Source organism: Bolinopsis microptera, chromosome 13 (genome assembly GCF_026151205.1).
Source record: "Bolinopsis microptera isolate Bmic1 chromosome 13, MBARI_Bmic_1.0, whole genome shotgun sequence".
Classification (NCBI taxonomy): domain Eukaryota; kingdom Metazoa; phylum Ctenophora; class Tentaculata; order Lobata; family Bolinopsidae; genus Bolinopsis; species Bolinopsis microptera.
In genome coordinates this window covers 3,705,763-3,727,360 of record NC_087084.1, presented here as the reverse complement: position 1 = coordinate 3,727,360, position 21,598 = coordinate 3,705,763, and the positions used below count along the sequence as shown (strand labels likewise).

The 21,598-nt window shown below is 36.2% G+C and overlaps 2 protein-coding genes across 2 annotated transcripts in view; one reads left to right on the top strand and one right to left on the bottom strand.

Moving 5' to 3' along the window:
* LOC134825591 (uncharacterized protein DDB_G0287625-like) overlaps nt 1-21,598 on the top strand; it is a 98,814-nt gene that overhangs the window by 22,703 nt on the left and 54,513 nt on the right. The window contains exon 6 of the mRNA XM_063837829.1: nt 15,974-16,081. Within this exon, the coding sequence (XP_063693899.1) occupies nt 15,974-16,081 (108 nt within the window). The remainder of the gene's footprint in view (nt 1-15,973; nt 16,082-21,598) is intronic.
* LOC134825368 (myb-like protein D) lies at nt 551-8,443 on the bottom strand. Its single transcript, XM_063837546.1, has 6 exons — nt 8,387-8,443; nt 4,923-4,991; nt 4,496-4,627; nt 3,467-3,542; nt 2,830-2,986; nt 551-655 (listed from the first exon to the last, which is right to left on the bottom strand). The coding sequence occupies exons 1-6, from the start codon at nt 8,415-8,417 to the stop codon at nt 551-553; spliced, it is 570 nt and encodes a 189-aa protein (XP_063693616.1). The 5' UTR covers nt 8,418-8,443.

Genomic DNA, 21,598 nt, shown 5'->3' with positions numbered 1-21,598 from the left:
TCAATATGTCTCAAAGTAAATAAACTCCTCCATCCTAATCTATCTCTTGCTAAGTTCACTAAGTTGGTAAAATCATCTTCATTTTTCAAATAAATTTGTCTCTTAAATAGGTCCTTTTTCACAATAATATCATACAAATTAGTCCTGTGTCTAAATACTGTAGTACTAGTTTTTAGCAAGAAGCCCAAATCCGAGCTACTTTTACCGTCAAGAAGTTGACCAGTAGTGCACATCTAAGTAAGGGAGAACAACTTCCCTTTCTTGTAGTTTCTAGAAGTTTCTCTACATTTCAACACATCTGTAATTACACGCACAAAAAAGTAACTTTGAGTGTAGATTAGTAAACACCATATTTTACTGTAACCGCCTCTTCATCTCCAGTACGATATCACCTGCTATACTTCTACTATCACCTAGACTAAACCACAACTTATCACCTTATTAACACCATCTTAATATAACTACAGTCTACAATATCACCCACCGCAAACTTGAAGCTTCATTACCCGCTCCAAAGATCGAAACCTAGTACCTGATATCTGGCCCAAACTTAAGTGTAGAACTTGATACGTGGAAATATCGTACCTGATTTTCTTACCAACATTGGGATTGGGTATTGGGGACTGGGGCAGTAGTTCAAGATGATGTTGGGGATCTGTAACTTAGGCTCGGTGTTGTTATTCAATCAGAATTCAGAAATGGTAATCTCATCATGTTTTTTGGGATTTCTCATGGGATATATTTTCTTTCAATCACAAAGTGTCACCATCTATTCTGCTCCTTACTGTACAAGATAACTCTTTAATGTACAAGATAAATCTTTACTGTACAAGATAAATCCTTACTGTACAATACCCGCTAATACTCGTAATGAGGTCAAATTTTAAGGAGATTAGCGGCTGATCTGAATTATGAAATGGTGGGAACCTTATTATGACGATCACGTGTCATCTCAAATGATCATCACGTGATCTTGCGACATTGTGCTGTATCACGCCTTACTGTAATCACAACTCTTTTCATGTTCGTCCCTCCGCAAGATTTCTACAAATCAGCTAATCAGAATACTTGCAGTAAGCACGTGATCGTGGACGAACCAATCACAACAGTCCTCCAAGGTCACGTGTAATATTGACCATATTATTATGTTATAAAGCTGCCTTTTGACGGGTAAACAAATGGTGCCCGCTAAACCGGGCCTGTTTATCCCTGACATGGTCAGATTATGCGGGATATTATTCTGAATCTCGACACGTGATCAGTCAAGAGTCAGAATAATATCCCTCCTCTCTTCTTTTGAAGCACGCACGCTAAAGAAGCGTGATCTTTTTGAAAAGGTATAATGTTTGCAGCACTAACTTTGTAGATGTACACCGTTTAACATTTATCCCAGCCAATATTTCCTACCAGCCTGCTCGAGCGGATCCCGAATTTTTCGAAATAATTCTATTTCTCAAAGATGTCGGACTGGTAAACCAACAACAAAAATCCAGTTTCCCGGTACGCTGGCACAGATGTTCTGCTTGCAATATAGCGGATTTATACACTGTATCTCACGGGGGCGATCATTACTGCAGACTGATAAATCTGATCACGTGATCTTAAACTCTGTCACGTGATCTCAAACTATGTCACGTGATCTGACCGTACTCCTGCTCCAAAGTACCGTATTAAATTTGGGCGGGTCTGTATTATGACGTGTGTGCAGGTACAATGGACCCTGTTGTCGGATGTAATAGTATGCCAGGAAGGGAGGTTTAATAGTCTATAGTATTTATTATAATATATTATTTATTATAATACATTATTTATTAATATATTATATTATATGTAATAATATAGAATATTATAGTAATACCGCGAGGGCTTGGCACTGTCTGTAGGCGTGGTTACAGATAATTTCATAGTTTGGTCGAGAATGTAACGGTTGTGCAATATATTATGTAACAGAGATTTGTTCAGATCTTGATCTAATACAGAACATTTATTAAAATATAACTTATTCAAAGTTTATACATACGCTCTTTTCTGGATGAAATGTCCACCAAGCTCAAGGTTATGCCGTGAGTGAGATGTAAAAAATTGGATGATCAATCAATCTTTACAAGGATAGATAGATATGTTTCTACGACTTTTACACAACATAATGCCTCAGATCATGTCGTTTATTTGTATTCTTTTTGCTGTATTGTATATTATGTACTATTTGTAAAAGTTTCAAATCAAAATCAGATAACGGCCATAGATCGATCCTAGAAAACATTCAGGAATAACATTATATATAACTGAATAAGTTCATGTAAAATCCGGATTGGAGTATTATTTATGAGTCGCATTGTTGTAATGTATTCTGGGTAAAATTATCTTTATCCCGGTTGTTGCGACAAGTAAAAATGCTCTTATTAGGGAAAGGAGATTACTCGACGTTTCAATGTAACTACATCGTATTCATGATCTCAAATTATTTGTTATATAGTAGTGTTGAAAGTATTAATACTTTTAATACTTTCAACACTACTATATAACAAATAATTTGAGATCATGAATACGATGTAGTTACATTGAAACGTCGAGTAATCTCCTTTCCCTAATAAGAGCATTTTTACTTGTCGCAACAACCGGGATAAAGATAATTTTACCCAGAATACATTATATATAACACCATGCTTAACAAATATGACACGTACTGAGCTTTTCCATAAAGTTAATTTAAAGTATAGTAGGTATTCATTACATTTTAATGAAGATAAGTTCAGTGGAGTGTGGCCTGACATTATTATGTGTAACGTTTATTAAATAAAGTAAAAATGTAAGTAAAAATGTACATACCCTGTTATTAAACTTGTGGCTTCTTAAGTTGTTGTTATTGTTGTTGTTTCTTTGACCCTGTCCCTGGTTGTTGTTGTTGTTGTTGTTTCGTTTGAAGTTGTTATTTCCTCCCCGGTTGTTGGAAATTCCACGTGTACTGCCTCCACGGTTGTTTAACCTTCAGGAATGTGGGAGTTATTTGAGGATAATTTTAGAAAATTGATAATAATTACTGAGATTATGCTGAGAATGTTCTGGAGAATTCTGGATAAAACAGAGTTTAAAGATAATTTTCTAGAGCAATCAGATTGTTCTAGAGCTATCAGATAGTGTTCTAGTGTTTTCATCGAACGAAACTTATTTAAGTAGCGTTATAATAATAATAACTAGACATTTATACATCGCTTTATAGCCAAAAAGAACTCAAAATCCAAAGATTCAGTTCAAGCCATTGCATCTAAAGCGACTCATGAACATGTGCATAAAAACTTAGCGTTTTATGAGATATGGGTTTTTTATGAGAAAGTTATTTTATGATACTTATACAAATACTTTTTCAAAGAAGTCGTACCATAGAAAATTATAGTTTAAATATCCAAGACTAAAATAATTTAACTCTAAAACTAAATAAATTCCTGGTAAGTAATAATTAACAAACCTTTTGACGGGACTCTGTTTGTTGGTGTAAGTGTTTGCAGTGTTGGCTCTGTTTATCCCACCACGACCACCGCGACCTACACAACAAAACTAAATGAGTACAAAACTACGTGGGTACAGGTAAGTGATCCTACTTGCGTTATCCTGCTTAGTACATGCGTGATTCTACTTAAGGGGGCCGGGGGGGGTCTTCATCAAAATTCTCTCGAAATTGACTTTATAGTTGTTTCTGGTAGAAGGGAGTGATATCTACCAGCTGCTTTTGGTCCCATGGAAAAATATTGTTCCTAGCCGAAATTATCGCTGGTCTAAGGTCAGCGCTTATGTGTAATTGTATTGCGCGAGCGATTTTCAATCGCAAATTCTGAAAATCGAGTCTAAAAATCTATCTTCTCCTAGATTTTTTGAGTAATTACCCTGAAACTTTCAGAATATGTTCTAGGGACCATTTAGAAGAGATCGTTCAAGCCAAAATTGTTAGATAGGCCTTTAAAAAAATTTTATTCAATTTTGAAAATCTTGGACCTCGTTTTTTTACGATTTTTTCAGGTCCAAGATTTTCAAAAACTAATAAAAAATTTTTAAAGGCCTATCTCAAAATTTTGGCTTGAACGATCTCTTCTAAATGGTCCTTAGAACATATTCTGAAAGTTTCAGGGTAATTGCTCAAAAAATCTAGGAGAAGATAGATTTTTAGACTCGATTTTCAGAATTTGCGATTGAAAATCGCTCGCGCAATACAATTACACATAAGCGCTGACCTTAGACCAGCGATAATTTCGGCTAGGAACAATATTTTTCCATGGGACTAAAAGCATGAGCAGCTGGTAGATATCACTCCCTTCTACCAGAAACAACTATAAAGTCAATTTCGAGAGAATTTTGATGAAGACCCCCCCCCCGGCCCCCTTAAGTCATCCTAAATTAAATAACTTAATAACTAGGAAATTAATAGATTATTGATGTGTTGATAAATTAGATTATTAAATTAACGAAAGCAGGGTATTATATAATAATGTAATAACTGTACCTCCGCGACCTCCACCTCGTGCAACGTTCTTGCCTCTGTTATTGTTAGCGACACCCTTAAAACTATTTGGGCCTTGTTTGTTGTTGTTGTTTGCTTTGACTACTGCTTGTTTACCTTTACCACGGGCTCCACCTGAAAGTAATGGTATTTTAATAAAAGTATGTTTTTGAATGCGGAGTGCGTAATACGTAAGCCATTTTTGTCCGTTTTAAACCCCCCTTCCCCTTCGTAAGTCACTTAACACAAATTACAATCTTTTCCAAACCCCCTCCCCCAAAATATGTAAACGATCCTCAACACATCATAATATCAAATAGTTTCTTGCCGTAAACTTGTAGCCCAACTACAATTATAAGTTATAACTGTGAAGACTTATAACCAATAAAAATAACAGTTCAATAAACATTAAACTAAAGACACAACAAACCTCGGCCTCTAACGACAGCACCACCCCTGGACACCTTGAAACTCTTCTTGTCCTTCTTGATGATATCATCTGAGGTTGACACAGTCATAGGGATCAGGTCTGCCATTTAAATTTTAGGTGAGATGGAACAATTTCGACTTTTCAGTAGTTTGGATAGTAAGAATACAGGAGCTGTGGTAATCCTTTAGACTAGAAGGATCTAATTTCTCAGCAAAAATGTTCCATCTCACATAACACCAGTGCAGCAAGTGAGTTAAAGTTATTAGATTACCGTTAAATAATAAATATCAAGCAAGCTTCTGGGGGACAAACTTATTGCTTATTACTAATCAGCATGCAATCCATCAAATTTTTACCAGCTATAAAAATGAAAGATTGCATCTCGGGAAGTATTAATACCCTAATTAGTAATTAGTAATCACATATAATACAAAAAGGAAATGACACACTCTTAATTAGGTTTAAACATTTACAATGTGGTGCATGTAACAAACCTCCAATAAACTATGGGACGACAAATAAACTTGAGAATGGGAGAGAGACGATCGTTGAGAATCTTTCGCGCTGAATTACTGTAGGCATCCGGCACAGGATAGATCAAGCGATATTATCTCAGATAAACTGATGTGAACGGCGTCCTTCTTTGGCAAGGTTTCCTATCGAAGGGGAGATGTTTCGTTCACAACATTTTCATGAAAGTCGGTGTAGAGCCTTTCATTACCCTATCAAGGAGTCTGAAGTAGCTAAGTTAGGAACAGGTAGAATACTTTTCTTTGCAGTAATCGGGAAAACGCTTCGATTAGGCTTCCGAAATGTCATTCCCTGTTGAACATTCTTGGAAATTCATCATGTTGAGCATTCTCCTCTGTACATCTTTATGAACATCTCTGATCGGATAAAAAAGTATCGATCTTTAGACCGTGACTAAGTGGTAGGTATCCGTGTAATTCTTTAGAAAAGGCAAGTTTTTGTTAGCGGGATAGAATTGGTTCCTCTATCAATGAGTCTTCTATCAGATATCCAATTGTAACAAGAACAATCAGCATCCTTCCCATTACAAGGCTCATCGTAAGAAGAGAAATGATCACCAAATCCACAGTTTGATCATGTCATGGTCGACAACGTGAAAACAACAGGAACAAAGCTCAACAGGCTTCTATCATCGTATCTTTTTTACATCTCTTAAGATCTTTATAAGGAGCAGTCTTCGTTCCATCTGAGAACACCATTTTTAGTTGCGGTATCCTGGGTTTTTGCAACTTTACGAGAGTTGAAAACTATGGCGTCAAGCTTGGTCGTTGAAGTTGTTATTTCAGGTATACTGTCTGGGGAGTTTAAAACGCATCTCGTATCTGTATCTGCATACAATCGTCAGTAAACAACTTATCATTCGTAGTAACATCTTTGAAACCTCTATCGATAAGTCTTTGAAGTAGAATCTTTCTCCGTCTTGTAGTGTTGAAGAATCAGTAAAAACGTCACGTAGCGTTGATAATCAGGAACTGCACATCAATCAGGACTATTTGTCTATCGTTTAGAAAGCTAGTTTCCGTAGACAGGCTGACCACGTCAATTCCCGGGGGACAGCAATGTGATATTGGTAGCTTAGTTTTGCTGTGTTATCATTGCATGACTGGTAACCAGTTTGCGATACAGTTGACTTGTTTTCTAAAAACATCGCATATATTCGAATAGATTTATCTGTTTCATCATCGATTGCTTACTCCTCGAGCAATGATGTATTACGGTATAACAGATACATAAGTATCTGTACACATGTATACATGTGAACGCATCTTAAAACTATCTACTGTCCCAATCAGTAGTAACGGTTAGCTGTTGCTTGCAACAAGCAAGCTATACAAGTTTAGCCTTGCTTTCAACCGATATATTAGATAAATTAGTCAAACTGAACAGGTGCCTGCCTGTCACTATTTTCAATAGTTGTGACATATTAAGATAACAAAAGTATGCTCTAATATCAAGCTTTAGGTGACGAAGAAGATGCCAATATTGGGTAGGGGTTCACTGCACAAAATGAAGCACAAAATGACGCACAGGATGGATCTCAGTAAGCACAGGATGGATCACAGGATAAAGAAAGTTATAAAGCATGGAGAATTTCGTTCTTCATCAATGAGTTTGTTTCGTTACTTTCAACATAACATATTCTGATAGATAATGGAGCTGGAGGGTCCGCATTCAGAAGGCAAAAATCAGGAATATCAGCTTTTAGCATAAATAAGACGTCATGACCGTTGAATTTAAAGACACTGATATTAATTCAGATTCAATGATACTTGTATGAAAATGTCATGATGAATGGTTAACCATTCAGAGCAGTAGGCTTGCGCATCAAAAATATATGCTTTTTTAGAGACGATCTTGAAACAGGCATCCGTTCGGTTCATTCCGTTTATACCAAGAAACACTATATTTTACCTATAAAATTGTAGACAATTTTTCTCTCAAACTTCTTTTCAGATGCGTTTTTGCAGGATTTCAACCAAGGAAAGAGGTCCAAAGGTGTAAGAAGTTGAGATACTGAGATTGGAAACCCAGAGTTAGTAGTTCCGTTTTATACCCTCAAATACTTCCGTAAAATGGGCAGGTTTAAATTGGAGCTTGATTTCCCAAAGTAAGTAAGATCAGTGTCCAGGCTCTTATGATAGATTTCAGTTCTTCTCGGAGATAAGTTGACAGCCTGGGGATGATGGAGCCTTTGCAGAATGATGAAATGTAGCAGTTTAGAGACGAGGTTGCTTCGACAGGATGATCCAATCTCATCATGAAGCAGTGTCCGGATGAAACCTTAACCTCAGCTCAAGAAAATGGAGCAGTTTCCGGATGAAACCTTAGTGAAGAACTCATGCACATCATCAGAGTTAGGTACTAGTCAGGTAGCAAAATATTCTCTATGATTAAAGGTAACTGAGTTGCAGTTTTCATCAAACATCGACTTTTTGTGAAAATCAATGACATCAGATCCACTCATAACATTGTTTGGATCACAGCTATGCTTGTTTCAGCTCACAGTTTTAATGACGGATATGACGAGGCAGTTTATGCAGTGAACCCCACCCAAATACAGACAAGTTGCCACCCCACACTTTACTCCTGCTGAGGATATGGGATATTAGGAGATACATGATTATAGAGGGGTATTAATCAGTCACTCACAGATATATGGGTTCAATAATTGTTTAAGCTATTTTAAATTATCTGATTAATTCTGCACAACTGCAACAGTGCAATTGAGTGCCAACTATGAATATAAAATAAAATCTGCTGGAGTAGAAAAGCAGTTTTCAGAATTGAACTACCTTAATTTTCCGTTTGATTCAAACATCAGGAGAATTTCAAGTCGTATAAGATACAGTCCATAACTTCTAGTTAAAACTATAACTAGTAAAATTTCAAAGTACAACTTGGCCAAAAAGTCAAAAGTGCTACAAGACTCTTACCTAAAGCCATGTTGATCTTCTCGTTTCCCATAATGAATTGTCTTTACACTTGACTCTAGTAAAAGGTCAACCGGTTAAAAGTCATAATTGATGAAAATCATTTTCTTAAGAAAGATTAAGAATTCCAAAGAAATTTATCAAAAGTCATGACATCGGTAACGCAATTTTACTAGCGATAAACCAACTTGTGATTCAAGGAAGATGTCTTGTTTTGAGCTTAGTTATTGGTTATTTGAAGCAGTAACTGGTCATTTGTACAATGTACATTACAAACACATTTAATGAAAAATTATATCTTTGAACAAAATATTTAATAAATTCGGATTTTATTATATTATGGTTCAAGTAATTATGGTGTTCATAGTCTATAATACAGCCTGATTAAGAATAAAAATTAAATAAGCACATTTCAAATAATTGAAACTAAAATTTCGTTCAGTGTTTGTAAAATTGAAAATTTTAGTCGCAATTGCAGGTTGTATCAAAAAACGTTTTAAGACAGTTTCAATAACTTATACTATTAACATCATAATGCAGTATTATAAACTATCAACGCCAGAAAACCGGGAAAATAATTATACATAATTAACATCATGTTTACGACATATGGTCAGTGCAGTTGTAACAGTAAAACCACCTCTCTTGTGAAAAAACCGGTGAGTGATCCCATGAAAATATCATTATGAAAAATTACAATTTCAAATCATGGTAATTTTAAAAATTAAAATCATCAACTCATAATTTACAATTTTCTACTGAAAAGGATTAATACTCTAATCTAACTTCTTCTGGGAGTCAACATTCTGGGCGGGGAAAAACTTGTATCCAAGTACAGTAATCAAGATGGCACAGGGCACAGTCACATAACAGGGGAGGAATTGAATTAAACAAGCAATTATGTAGATTAGTCCGAGGATTGTTCCTGGATAGAACTGGCTGTTCAACAGAAGATTTGCGAAGAAACCTAAAGCAGGATCAGCACCAGTGTTAAACTCAACAGGTTCATTGGCTTCTTCATCTGAAAATATGTTTTCAATGTCACTGTCAACAACTTGTTCAGCTTCAGTATGTTTGGATAGTTCAGTTTTGAAGCTTAGAACCAGATCTTCCTCATCTTCTGATACTTTATCTTCAGTAACCTCCTCACTTTCAAGTGGACTGTCAGATAAGCTGTGTGTGGGGGATTCTGAAACTGATTCCGGAATTGATTCTGGGATGGGTTCTGGAGCATGACACGAAACGTGACAGCCAATAACTCAAATTTGATCCCAATCATCTTTGTACAACGACCAATCATATATTTGATCAAATGTCACGTGTAAAAACAAAGCGGCCTCGCGGCTCGCCTCGAAAATACATGCCGGCACACCATACGCCAATTTCATTTCACAACACTATTAATTGTAAGACACTGCCTGATCTCAGCTTGTACTCACAATCTATTTCCCTGAACATGTTACATGTATAAACATGCTATGTTTGCAGAAGTCTACATTATTATAATTATAACACACTCTCAGAAACTGACAAGTGACACGCACATCATTACTTCGACATATTATATTTAAAATTATTGTGATTTAGCGCGTTTTAAAGAAGTCAAAACGTTGTAAAGTAACAGCGGGTAATTTAGGACCGTTTAGTGTGATGGTTCATTCAAAAGGGAGAACTTACTCATAGGTTTTTTCCATTTTCCCTCCAAGAAATAGTCTCCACTTTTAAGCCATTTTATGCCATTGCCGCCCCCCCCCCCCCCCCCCCCCAATCACTCAAACAAGTCTTATCAATAAGTAAGATACTATACTTATATAGTTACGTACCACTGGATTATCTCAACAATTTTTGAAGTGCCATATTAATCCAGTTTTCCGTATATTACGACTTCTTGTAAACCGTTAAGTAACCAAAGTGCATACCAAATTTGTCAGGTTTTTAGTATTTTTGGAGTAGTTTCTCCTGATACGTCACCATGACGTTCTCTTACACTCACACATAAGCGTGAGTAATGTTCTCTACCTGGTCACGTGTGAGTAATGTCAACAAGCAACAGACGTGGTCACCAGGCAGGTTTGTTGGTGATCTGACTTTGTGTGGGGAAATGTTCTAGACTGTTCCGTCAACCTCACAAAGTAGAGTCAACCAACATTACGAAGTATATTTAATCAAATGTGTAGATTTTTATCTCCAAAAATGTTTTAACCGTAACCTCAACACTGTGTTTGCAAACTGTATGTTCTTAAGCTGGTTTTAAACTGGTTATAATGTAGTATCATATATAAAGTTTAAATCCATTAGAATATTCCTTAACAGCCTGGTAAAGTTCAATAAGAAGTTCGTTCTGGTTACTTCTCTCTGTAAATTTAAAATGATATATACTATAGATCTAGCGACTAGCTATCATTGTATACCTTTGTAAACCTGTATAAATTATGTGGCACTAAAGTGCACTGTGTTACTTACTCTCAATTCTAGAAGTCAGCTTATTGTACTGGGAGACTTTCTGTTACAGAAATATTTGAATATTAGTGACGAGATGGGGTGTCGTCGGGATGTGATAGCTCAAAATGTGTGTAATATTGATTTAGCGGGCCGGGATAATTATATAAATGACATAGCACAGGTTGGCCACTCTCGACTCCCCAAATCTATTTTTACTCACACTAGAGAGCTAATGGTTTCATCTTCTCAGTCACAGAAACTTTATTATCATGTGTTTTAGAGCGGTATTTAAAAATAGCCCTGCCTGTTCTGGGGGCCCCTGTTCTGAGGTTCGCACCTCTTATAACCTCTGATAACGCTTCTACTGAACTTTCTATAGTAGTAAATTGTAACTTTGAGTAACTCTTCAGTGAAAGCAGTATTAATGACATTCTCACTTTTCAGAACTAAGTGCCTAATATAATTAAGATAGAACATCTAAACAGTTTTATTCCTGTTCCATATGATAGAGGATAGTCAGGGCTACAAAACCTGACCAAGTTTAGCTCAATCCAGTACTGCGCGTTCGAGATATGAGGTTAAATGTACCAAAAATAGAGGTTTTCTGGTGTGACATCATTGTAAATTATTTGGAGTATATCCTCAATATCTCACAAACTATCCATTTGTGGTCTTTCTGAGTTACACTATCTGTTTCCTCTGGCAATTTCGGTTCAGAGTCAATTAAGTTTGAAACAAAATCTCAGTATATGTGAGAGGACTGAGGATATCAAGTTTGTAAACGCGCGCGCGCGCGCACACACACATATAATGACCTCATATCTTCCACATTTAATGATTTTTTATAGAAATTCTTTCACCATCCTGTAGCACTCATGTGCTGAGTAGGATAGCATTCAAATCATTCTTTAAAAGCTTTAGATAGATACTGAGGGAGAAAATTCATGTTTGTAAACGCGCGCGCGCGCATTCTGCATACACATCATATATTGAACTTCCTGACTATTTCTACCGTTTAAAGTCAGACCTGGTGATTAAGTTGGATACAAATCGATGAACTAAACCTTATACTGCAGTATCAAACATTTTATGGGTATTGCAGATGGTAAATGTATGAGAAATGAGGTTAATTATACCGGCTCATGTGCACAAATCACCAAATTTCCTTGATTTTAGGGGTATAACAGCTTCTTCAAAGCTAATTGAACTCGTATGTACCATTGGAACTGTAATGATGTTGAATAATTGATTATAAACAATGGTAGCTAGACTTAAAAAGTTGTTGTTTTCTTGACAGTGAACAAAGCATTCAAAAAAAATGTAAAGCTATAAGATTATAGCTTTACAGTAACTATGAGTTACCTTTTATTGTAACTCAGAGCTCAGTAGGTGACGAAATAAGTGAAGTAGAATAGTGTTATAAGTATAGTAACAGCCAGTTTTACAAGACTCACAGGATAAATAACTAAACACTCTAAAGTAAATGTTAGCAACTGAGTCCTGTTATGGAAAGAATGCTTTGTAAGCGTTACAGTTAGATTAACACATCTTAGAGGCATGACTTTTGTAGAAATATGAGCTTCAAACAGTTGAATAATTCTGGAACATTTTAATGTTGAACCTGGCTGGCTGGCTCCTCCTGTATTTGTAATTCCACCCAAATTAATCCCCTCATCATTACCCAGTCCTCCACTAACATGAAATCCACTAAAATCACGTACTCTACTTTTATAGGACCATTAACCAGCAATCCTCCTAACCGGTCCATAGCCGCTGTACTACAGCCCTCTAAACCGACCCCTAGCCGCTATACTACAGCCCTCTTAACCGACCCCTAGCCGCTGTACTACAGCCCTCTAAACCGACCCCTAGCCGCTGTACTACAGCCCTCTTAACCGACCCCTAGCCGCTGTACTACAGCCCTCTTAACCGACCCCTAGCCGCTATACTACAGCCCTCTTAACCGGTCCCTAGCCGCTGTACACTCAATACTCAAATTCATTTAACCGACCCTAACTGTTGTTCACTTAATACTCAAGTTTATTTAACTGTGTACCGTCCAATACAAACAATGGATAGAGTAGCCTACAAGAGACCGCAATGGTCTGTCCCTTACATGCAGTATTGTTTGTCCAATCTAGAGGGTTTAAGATTAATTAGCATTACCTATTATAATTAATTATATAATTAGTAAGTCGGTTATAGTTGTCTGGGGTGCATTGCTTGGTAGGTAACATGTCCTGCCCAATGCCCAACTGTATTTCTCACTGTGTATTTGCCATTAAAATCAAACCAAGCTACTTACCCAATATTATTAATATAATCTATTGCATTTATTGAGGACGTTACAGAAGGAATTCATTTTAATGTAGTTTGAGCTAATATAAGGGGATGGGTGAGATATCTAAATTTATTTTGGTCCATTTTTGACCATATAATTAATGTAACCTTAGAAATTGGTCAAAGAGTCTTTATGAGAACCATAGTCCATATCATTCAGCTCAGCTCTCTCCTGCTAACATGCTTTTACCTGGTAAAACTGGAATCGCACGAGTCGCTGAGTTCCGTGTCAAAATCCCACAACTTTTAACATATTACTCTCATTACTACACGTCAAGAACAAGTGTGCTGGCTAACTTGTAGAGTTCGAGCAGAAAATGTCAATATTTTAACTGTTGTATTATTCTGCAGAATGCAGCAGTAACCGTATTACTGTACCCTAGCCACGACTATGTGCCCTCTGGCTCTAAGAACTTGAAATTACAGTAGAATAACAATACTGTTATTCAGTACAAGTCAGTCCGTCATATCAGAATGTTTGCAAATGTTGAATAGTAAGGAACGCCAGCCCCTGGTTGGTACAAAAACGACTACTAAACACTGTATCATATGTTCCACTCTTTCCTGTTAAAAGGAACAGGTGTTCCTGGTTCCCTGGTCCGGAATTTAGTACATATTGGCATCCTACAATGTCATGAATCCCAAGTCTCAACTGGTTTCCGAAAAATTTACCCCGAATGTTTTGATTCTGAACCGGTCTATTGGGCCAAACTTTAAAGTTTGTCAGTGGAATGGATCGTTAGTCACAAATTGTTACTAACGATCCATTCTATTGCGACTCACAATTATTAAGACTACATAATAGTTAAATGCTAGTAGTAAATGATTACACTGTAGATTGCTATAATTCATTCGCTCCCCCCTTGAAATAAGATCCTGCATCCCGTGTTCTGATAGTTCACTCAACTTCTCATCACGCAACAATGGTTACATTATAATAAGTCTAATGTACTAGTCATTGTAATTAGTCATAACACCATCTTTGTATGCGTCATAATTAGTCATATTATGATTGGTCCCATATATTAGTCATATAATAAGACTGTCTCCTGAATGCTGTCCCAACCGTATATTATGTGGTGTCTATAGACTATAATTCAAGTGTACTTTACCAGGCTGAGTGTAGTGTCAGGCTGTGTGATGATTTACCGTTACCAAGAATTAGTTATACATTATGTACTAGCGAGTTGTTGCGTGTCTTCGTGCATTGAAATCATAAGATGTGAATGACTGTTTTCTTTATTGATAAGAAGGAGAAGGTTTACTTTGATACTCTGGATATATAAATTGCAAGCATCAAGCTCCTGAAAAATAATGAGTTCCCTATTATGTGGGATATAGATATTCTACGCAACAAATGCTTACTTAAAGTCACGTGTAAACTTCTTCCAAATGTCTCAGTTCACTTTATAATGTTCTCAAGAACTTACAGCTTTTCTGAAGAATGAAGTCTACTAGTTCGAAAATTTGTCTTAGTTTTACTGGTTACCGTTACTTCCTGCTCTTAGAGTCTTAGCTAGAGAGTTATAGTGTAGTTATAGTGTAGTTGAGTGTAGTTATAGTGTAGTTATAGTGTAGTTATAGTGTAGTTATAGTGTAGTTGAGTGTAGTTATAGTGTAGTTATAGTGTAGTAACACATAGTGAACTCTCTTACAAGACAGTATATCACACAAGTAATATCATGTTCCGTTATCTGACATAGTTAACACTGTACAGGAGTAGTCAGAAGTGACAGTGTAATTAGACTGTAACCTCATGCCGTAATTGTACAGATGATAAGCGAACTGTTCAGATAAGAGTTCACTGTCTAATGTCTAATGTTGGTATGATTGGTATGTACTGAGGGAAGTCAAAATAGAGTACCACTTTAGAGTAAGCGCACTTATGTAAATTGTGGGTAGAGTAATAAGTTATACACGGTTATTCACTGTAATGAGTTATAAATCAAGAGGCTTGCATATAATGAACATATTGACACGGGTGCAGAGTTGAGTCTGTACGGAACCTAGTAGTTTCAGATCCTTGTTTAACTTGCCGTACAGCAAGGTCATCCACTACTTTAGCCCGGCGAGGCACATAACTCCCTCTACAACTTCATGACAAATGTTTCATATATACTAGCCGAGTTCACAAGTTATATCCTTGTGTTTGACACTGTAATGAGTTACACACGGTTATAAACTGTAATGAGTTATAATACACTATAAACTGTAATGAGTTACACATTGTTCAATACTGCCTTACACTGCCTTACTTAACCCACGATTCCAGATAATGACTTATCACACGAGCTGAGGCCTCTACTCGTTTCAATATAATATTGGGTATTAATATCGCTTTTCTGAATTTCTGCTCATAGTCAAATATCTTGGAGCTATATCATTTTTATATCATGTGAATTGTGAGTGTGTCAACATAATATATAATATATTATATACATTATACGTCGAAGTAAAGGTATTCTTTTGACACTGGTCCCGATACAGAGGTGCAATGTATTCGATATCAAGATAAGATAAAATGTACATTATTTTGTTTATGGAGACAAGTACAGGGTAAATAAGAGCAAATAAAAGCTGATAAATTGACGAAAAGAATAGATTAACAAACTTAAAGTTTCATAAGTAGATATATCATCAGCGCTAAAAATTACAAATCTGCTCCTGTGAATAATCCAGATAGTACACCGCATTATCTCACCGCAAAATCACTACACTTACGAGTATGATAAGATTAATTTATGTAACTTTAACCTAACTACGTAATTATACTTTCTGACTTTATTAATATGGTATTATTCTCTTCAGGGTAATCTGGCCCAGAGGAAGAATCAAGGACAACAGAGAGTCGCAGCTAACAATAACAATAACAATAACAACAGAGCTAATATCAGAGGAGCTGCTACCATGCTTCAGGTTTATAATTTAATTAGTATAATTAGCTTAATTAATTAACTCTATCTCATTATGAATTTATTGATTATTTTGTTGAAATTAATAGCTAAAAGCATGGGTTTGTATTATTTTCCGTTTGTATCATCAGCTAATACTATACTATTGGCTTTATTTAACTTCAAACAAATAGCAAAATAACTTTTTATAAAATTCTCGTTTTAACCTTCATATTTCACAATAAAAGTCTGAAACTTTCTACATTTTACTTCAACAGTCTATAATGTAATGTCGCGTGCTATGCTGTATATACTACCTAGTTTAGCAGTTTGCTATACCATACTATACTATATTACTACTATATTACTACTACACTACTATATTACTATGTTATAGTACTACTATACTACTACTATACTATATTATTAAGTTATAGTACACTACTACTATACTATCTCAAACACAGTAACCTTAGTACTGTGTCGTGTGTCAACGTTATCATTATGGATAAATTGGGTTGTAATTATCCTAATTTGTAATCTCACATCATCGCTAACAATGTGTGTGCTTAATATACTTTACCTACTATCATACTTGTATTTATATACTATCGCTGTATAGTTATTAGTTATGTACGATACTCTTTTTAGGAACTGAATAATTCGTTATGCCATGACCTTTTTTTGATAATATAGGAAATCATTTTGTCGTGGAAATTATACAATTTTTTGTTGAGTAGCAAATTACTTGGCAAATGTGCTATAATTTCTGGATTAGTTTTGGAGAAAAATGAAGCAATTTCCATGTTTACAGTGTTGTAACCAGAATTACTAATCTGATATGTTTATCTATACTAACAGACATTTCCTTTTAATACTTTGCCAAATTTTCACTGTTTTGCCAGCTACCTAGACTTTACCACACTCAATAAAAAAATTTTAAAAAATTTTTCCCCACGTAACCCACATCCAGAAAAGTTTTATATTTCCTCACAGAAGCGTTTTTTTTCTAAATCCTGTGGCCCGGTCGCAAGTTTGCCTCTTTTTTCTGTGGCCCGCTCGAGTTTTTCACTCGAAAATTTTTAACCACAGGACCAATTCACGAGCCAGGGACGGTAGCCGGATTTTTCTTTGGGGGCTGCCAATCCACTGCGCAGCGAGCAGTGCTGAGGCAGGGGTATGGGGGCGCAGCCCCCAGCGGGGTCCCAGGGCGGAGCCCCTTGGCGGGGGCTAGGGGGTCGCAGCCCCCCGGAAAATTTTTGCGAAATAGGGTGTTTTTTAGACGACATTATGCATTTAAAGAAATTTGTAGGACAGCAATAAACTGGGAGTGAAAAGAATCAAGTAACTCAACGTAAATTTGGTAACTTCACAACAGCAATCTGCATTCTCCAATCAGAATATTTCACTGTGTTTCAAAACTGACAGATGTTCCACGTTGATTTTTATACAAGCGAAACATTTTCTCAAAATTTTTCCTCATTATGGTGTCTTATTCCAAAAATATTCGAAATTTAGGAGTAACTTTCTCAAAAATTTCCTCTTTTTCTCGACCCGTTTTTCCTCCCAAAAAAATTCCTCCCAGGCTGCCTGGGCAAGATGGCGTTTTCTGGATGGGGCCAAGTAATAACATAATTATGCCACATTTCACAAACTAACTAACTATTAGTAACCCTACAGCAATACGTAATCCTACTCATTACCAACAGACTATTAGTAATCCTACGCCTAAAATATGACTCCTTATCGAGTACATACAAACTCGTTAAAGAGCTGAGATTTGGTCCGAGTTAGATTACTCCTTACTTAAATTTAAGATGTGTTGTGTCCATTATAATTTCACATCATTTGTCTCCCTACTGTCTGACGTCATAAAGGGGGAGCTGTTAGTTTTTAACTGAATCCTAATTCCTCAGAACTGATAAGAATACTTTATAAGATTACACAGAGTGACCTTAGGGTACAATGTAGATTAGTTTTTCAAATCGTGTTTCTCGGGGATATAAGGTATCAGGGTCATGGAACCTGTTTGGTTAACACATACATGGCAGACCATTTACTGTGGTTAAAGTAACTTCGTACTGTACTAATTATCAACCTAATTGCAACTTAGCTGGAACTACCAATAAGTTTTAAAAAAGGGGAGAAATAAAAAATAAATCACTCATTAACATGTCCAAGTCATCTACCTTGAGCACATGAATCCTCATCCTAACACTACACCTATAACGTGCACTAGCTAGACGTACGTAACACTACATGTAATTGTAGTGCTACCTCGCTTAACGTCTTGATGTCCCTGCACTCTTGTACTGCCAAACTTTAAATATCTCTCAACCGCAGCCTCGCTAATATAATATAAACACTCGCCCCTTCGGACTTACGTTTATACATACTTCCTAGACTGTTTAATATATAAACAACTCGCCCTGCGGACTTACTTTATACAATACTTCCTAGACTGATTATATATAAACACTCGCCCTGCGGACCTGTTAGTATTTATATACTACTGTCCTAGACTGTTTATATAAAACACGCGCCTGCGGGACCGGTAGTTTTATACAAACTTCCCAAGACTGTTTATATATAAACACTGCGCCCTGCAGACCTCCGTTTATACATACTCCGCTGGTCAGTCCTGGAAAGGAGTTGTTCCTCATTAGAAGCTAGTAAACACTGCACCTCTACGTAATGTGACTAGTTTTATCAATTGTAACGAGACCCCGGTTTACCGAGACTGTTATAGACTAATGTGACTATTAATGACTACTAATGACTATTAAGACTTTAATGACAATGGTAACATCTCAAATAAGTGTCATTGTGTATTACATGTCTTATCAGACAAACTTAGGTCTAAATATAGGATTTAATTCTTTACAATATAATTTATATCACCTTGGAACGTTACTTATTTAGTAACCCATTATAATAACTAGTAACAACTACTCTGTCGGTGAGGGTAAATTTACTAATTTATAATTACCCTATAGTGAAGTCATTAAGTGATAATCATGCACTGAGTTAGGAATAAGTTATACGAATGTTTGCTTTAAGAAATACAATTGAACCGGTTTATACAGGAGATGATTGCAAAGAATATGTCAAATAGTGAACTGTGTCTTATTATCTACACTTGGTAATATCTACACATGGTACTTGCTTATAGTGTTTATCAACCTGTGTAAAATATACAGACGATCCGTCCCTGAAAAAATCGATCTGCTGCACAGGTCGAAGCTTTCAGAGGATTTTTGACGTTTTTGCGTCCCCATTAGTGCCTTTATGGCTGACCAACTTTTCCAAACTTTTCCACGTGTCTTAAAGGGCCACTTTTTGCCCCTTTACCACTTTTACCACCTTTTCTTGTTTGTCGAATATCTTTAGTGTGTGAACATCGTAAAAGGTTGCGAATCATCGAGTGTGTTCAATTATCCGGGAAGAAAAACTGTTGTTGAACAATTTTAACGTCAGATAATAAGTTAATGATAATTATCAATTATCTAAATTAGCAAAATTCTAAAAAATTTTTTATGGACAAAAAATGATCGGAAAAGCTTGAACACGAGAAAAGTAGTTTTTAGAAGAAAAAATTTGAAAATTGTTTTTTTCACTCACTAATTTTTTTTCGAGACTGAGAAAAAATTTCGAAAATTCAAAATATTTTTTTTCCGCAAAAGTGATCAAATTGCATGAAAAAGCGGAGAAAAAATGATTTCAAAAAAAACTTAGTCAATTTTTCGTTTCAAGAATACATAAATCACAAATATTTGTAGTTGGAGTTCAGTTAAGTAAATCTCGCAGATTTTTAGTAATAATCAAGGAATTACAACTCTAAGTGAAAGGTCTGAAACTGAAAAAACGATAAGTTTAACCATACGATCGCGATATAATAGTGTCATAACTAAAGACAATACAGCCTATGCGATTTTCAACAGAAACGCACCAATGGCACAGTCAAGACGAAACGATAGCCTGCTGTACTGTCCATTTTATGATTCCATGAAGAATCAGTGGGTTAAGATATTCACATATTTTTAATAAATAAGACATCTCTGTACGTCAATTGTGCTAATCTAACCGGCTTACCTTGTATACCAATTAACCAGAGACCTCTTCTTTTCCTCAACAATACAAACCGAGTTTTCATATCGCATTTGGTGGTGATGTAAGTAGTAATCATATCGAGCTATATTCAATCACAATACGAAACAATGCAACACATGTAATATTAATATTATTGCCCTTAATGAGGATATGAAACCTTCTATACCGTACACTTATCGTTTCTCCCGTGAGAGGCCCGATATGGAGATGTTTTACAGTTTATCACGAAAACCGTTCTACTTGGTCTCATGGCTCTTGACAGCTACAAAGAAGGCAAGATAAGACCAGAAAGCTTAGAATGTCACTTTCGCAAGAGCGTGCTAACCGGACAACTGAACCCAATTTAGACATAATTAAACCCTAACTCTTAAACCCTAACCCACCCTAACCCTAAACCAATTAAGCTGATTGGTTATGGAACTAGGTTCAATTGGGTTCAGTTTGTTAGCTACGATCTGTCCGCACATTAATCCCGAGCGATCAATCATGGCCCCGAATATCCTGCGGGAAGAACCTGTAATTTTTTACTTCACGACGTCCGATTTCAATCAACATCCCTCAATAACATTAACAATTCTTACCTGAAACAGGAATCTGTCTCTATTAGCAATTTCCAAAATATCCTGACTCTCGTGGAACATTCCCTGAATTAATTCTTAACTGTGTCTTTACTACCCCTAGCCCCGACACTGTACTCCGTATTAAATCTCACCCTTTCCCGTATGTTACCCTTTGGTTGATTTTAACTATTTAGCGGACCCTGACATATGAGGGTGATTTGAGGTATCCCGCAATGAAGCGGGTATGCAGTACAATACATAACCTACACAGTCGATTTGGAAAGGTGTGAATTTTACACTTGCTTACCTGGACCTATGGCTGTTCCTCAGTATTCCCTGATCTGTATCTTGCCCTTCTTCGAACTGTAAATGAGCCATTAGACCAAGTAGACATTTTCGCGATAAACTGTAAAACCTCTCAAACCGAGTTTTCTCACGTATAAGCGTTCATAAACCTCATTTCAGAGCCATATAATATACACGACAGTGTCGTATTGTGATTGAATATAGCTCGATATGTATTACTACTTAGATCGCCCACCAAATGCGATTGAACAACTCGGATTGATGGTTTTGAGAAAAGAAGAGGTCGGTAAATGGTTATACAGGTAACCGGTTAGATTAGCAACAATTGACGGTACAGAGATTGTCTTATTTATTACAAAATGTATTATCTTAACCCCACTGATTCATGCATTGAAATCAATAAAATACAGTATCAGCAGGCTATCGTTTCGTTCGATCTGACTGTGGCCATTGGTGCATTTTCTGTGAAAATCGATAAGGCTGTATTGTAATTAGTTTAGAAACTCTTATATCTCGATCGTACGTTAAACTTACGTTTTTCAGTTTCAGACCATTCCACTTAGAGT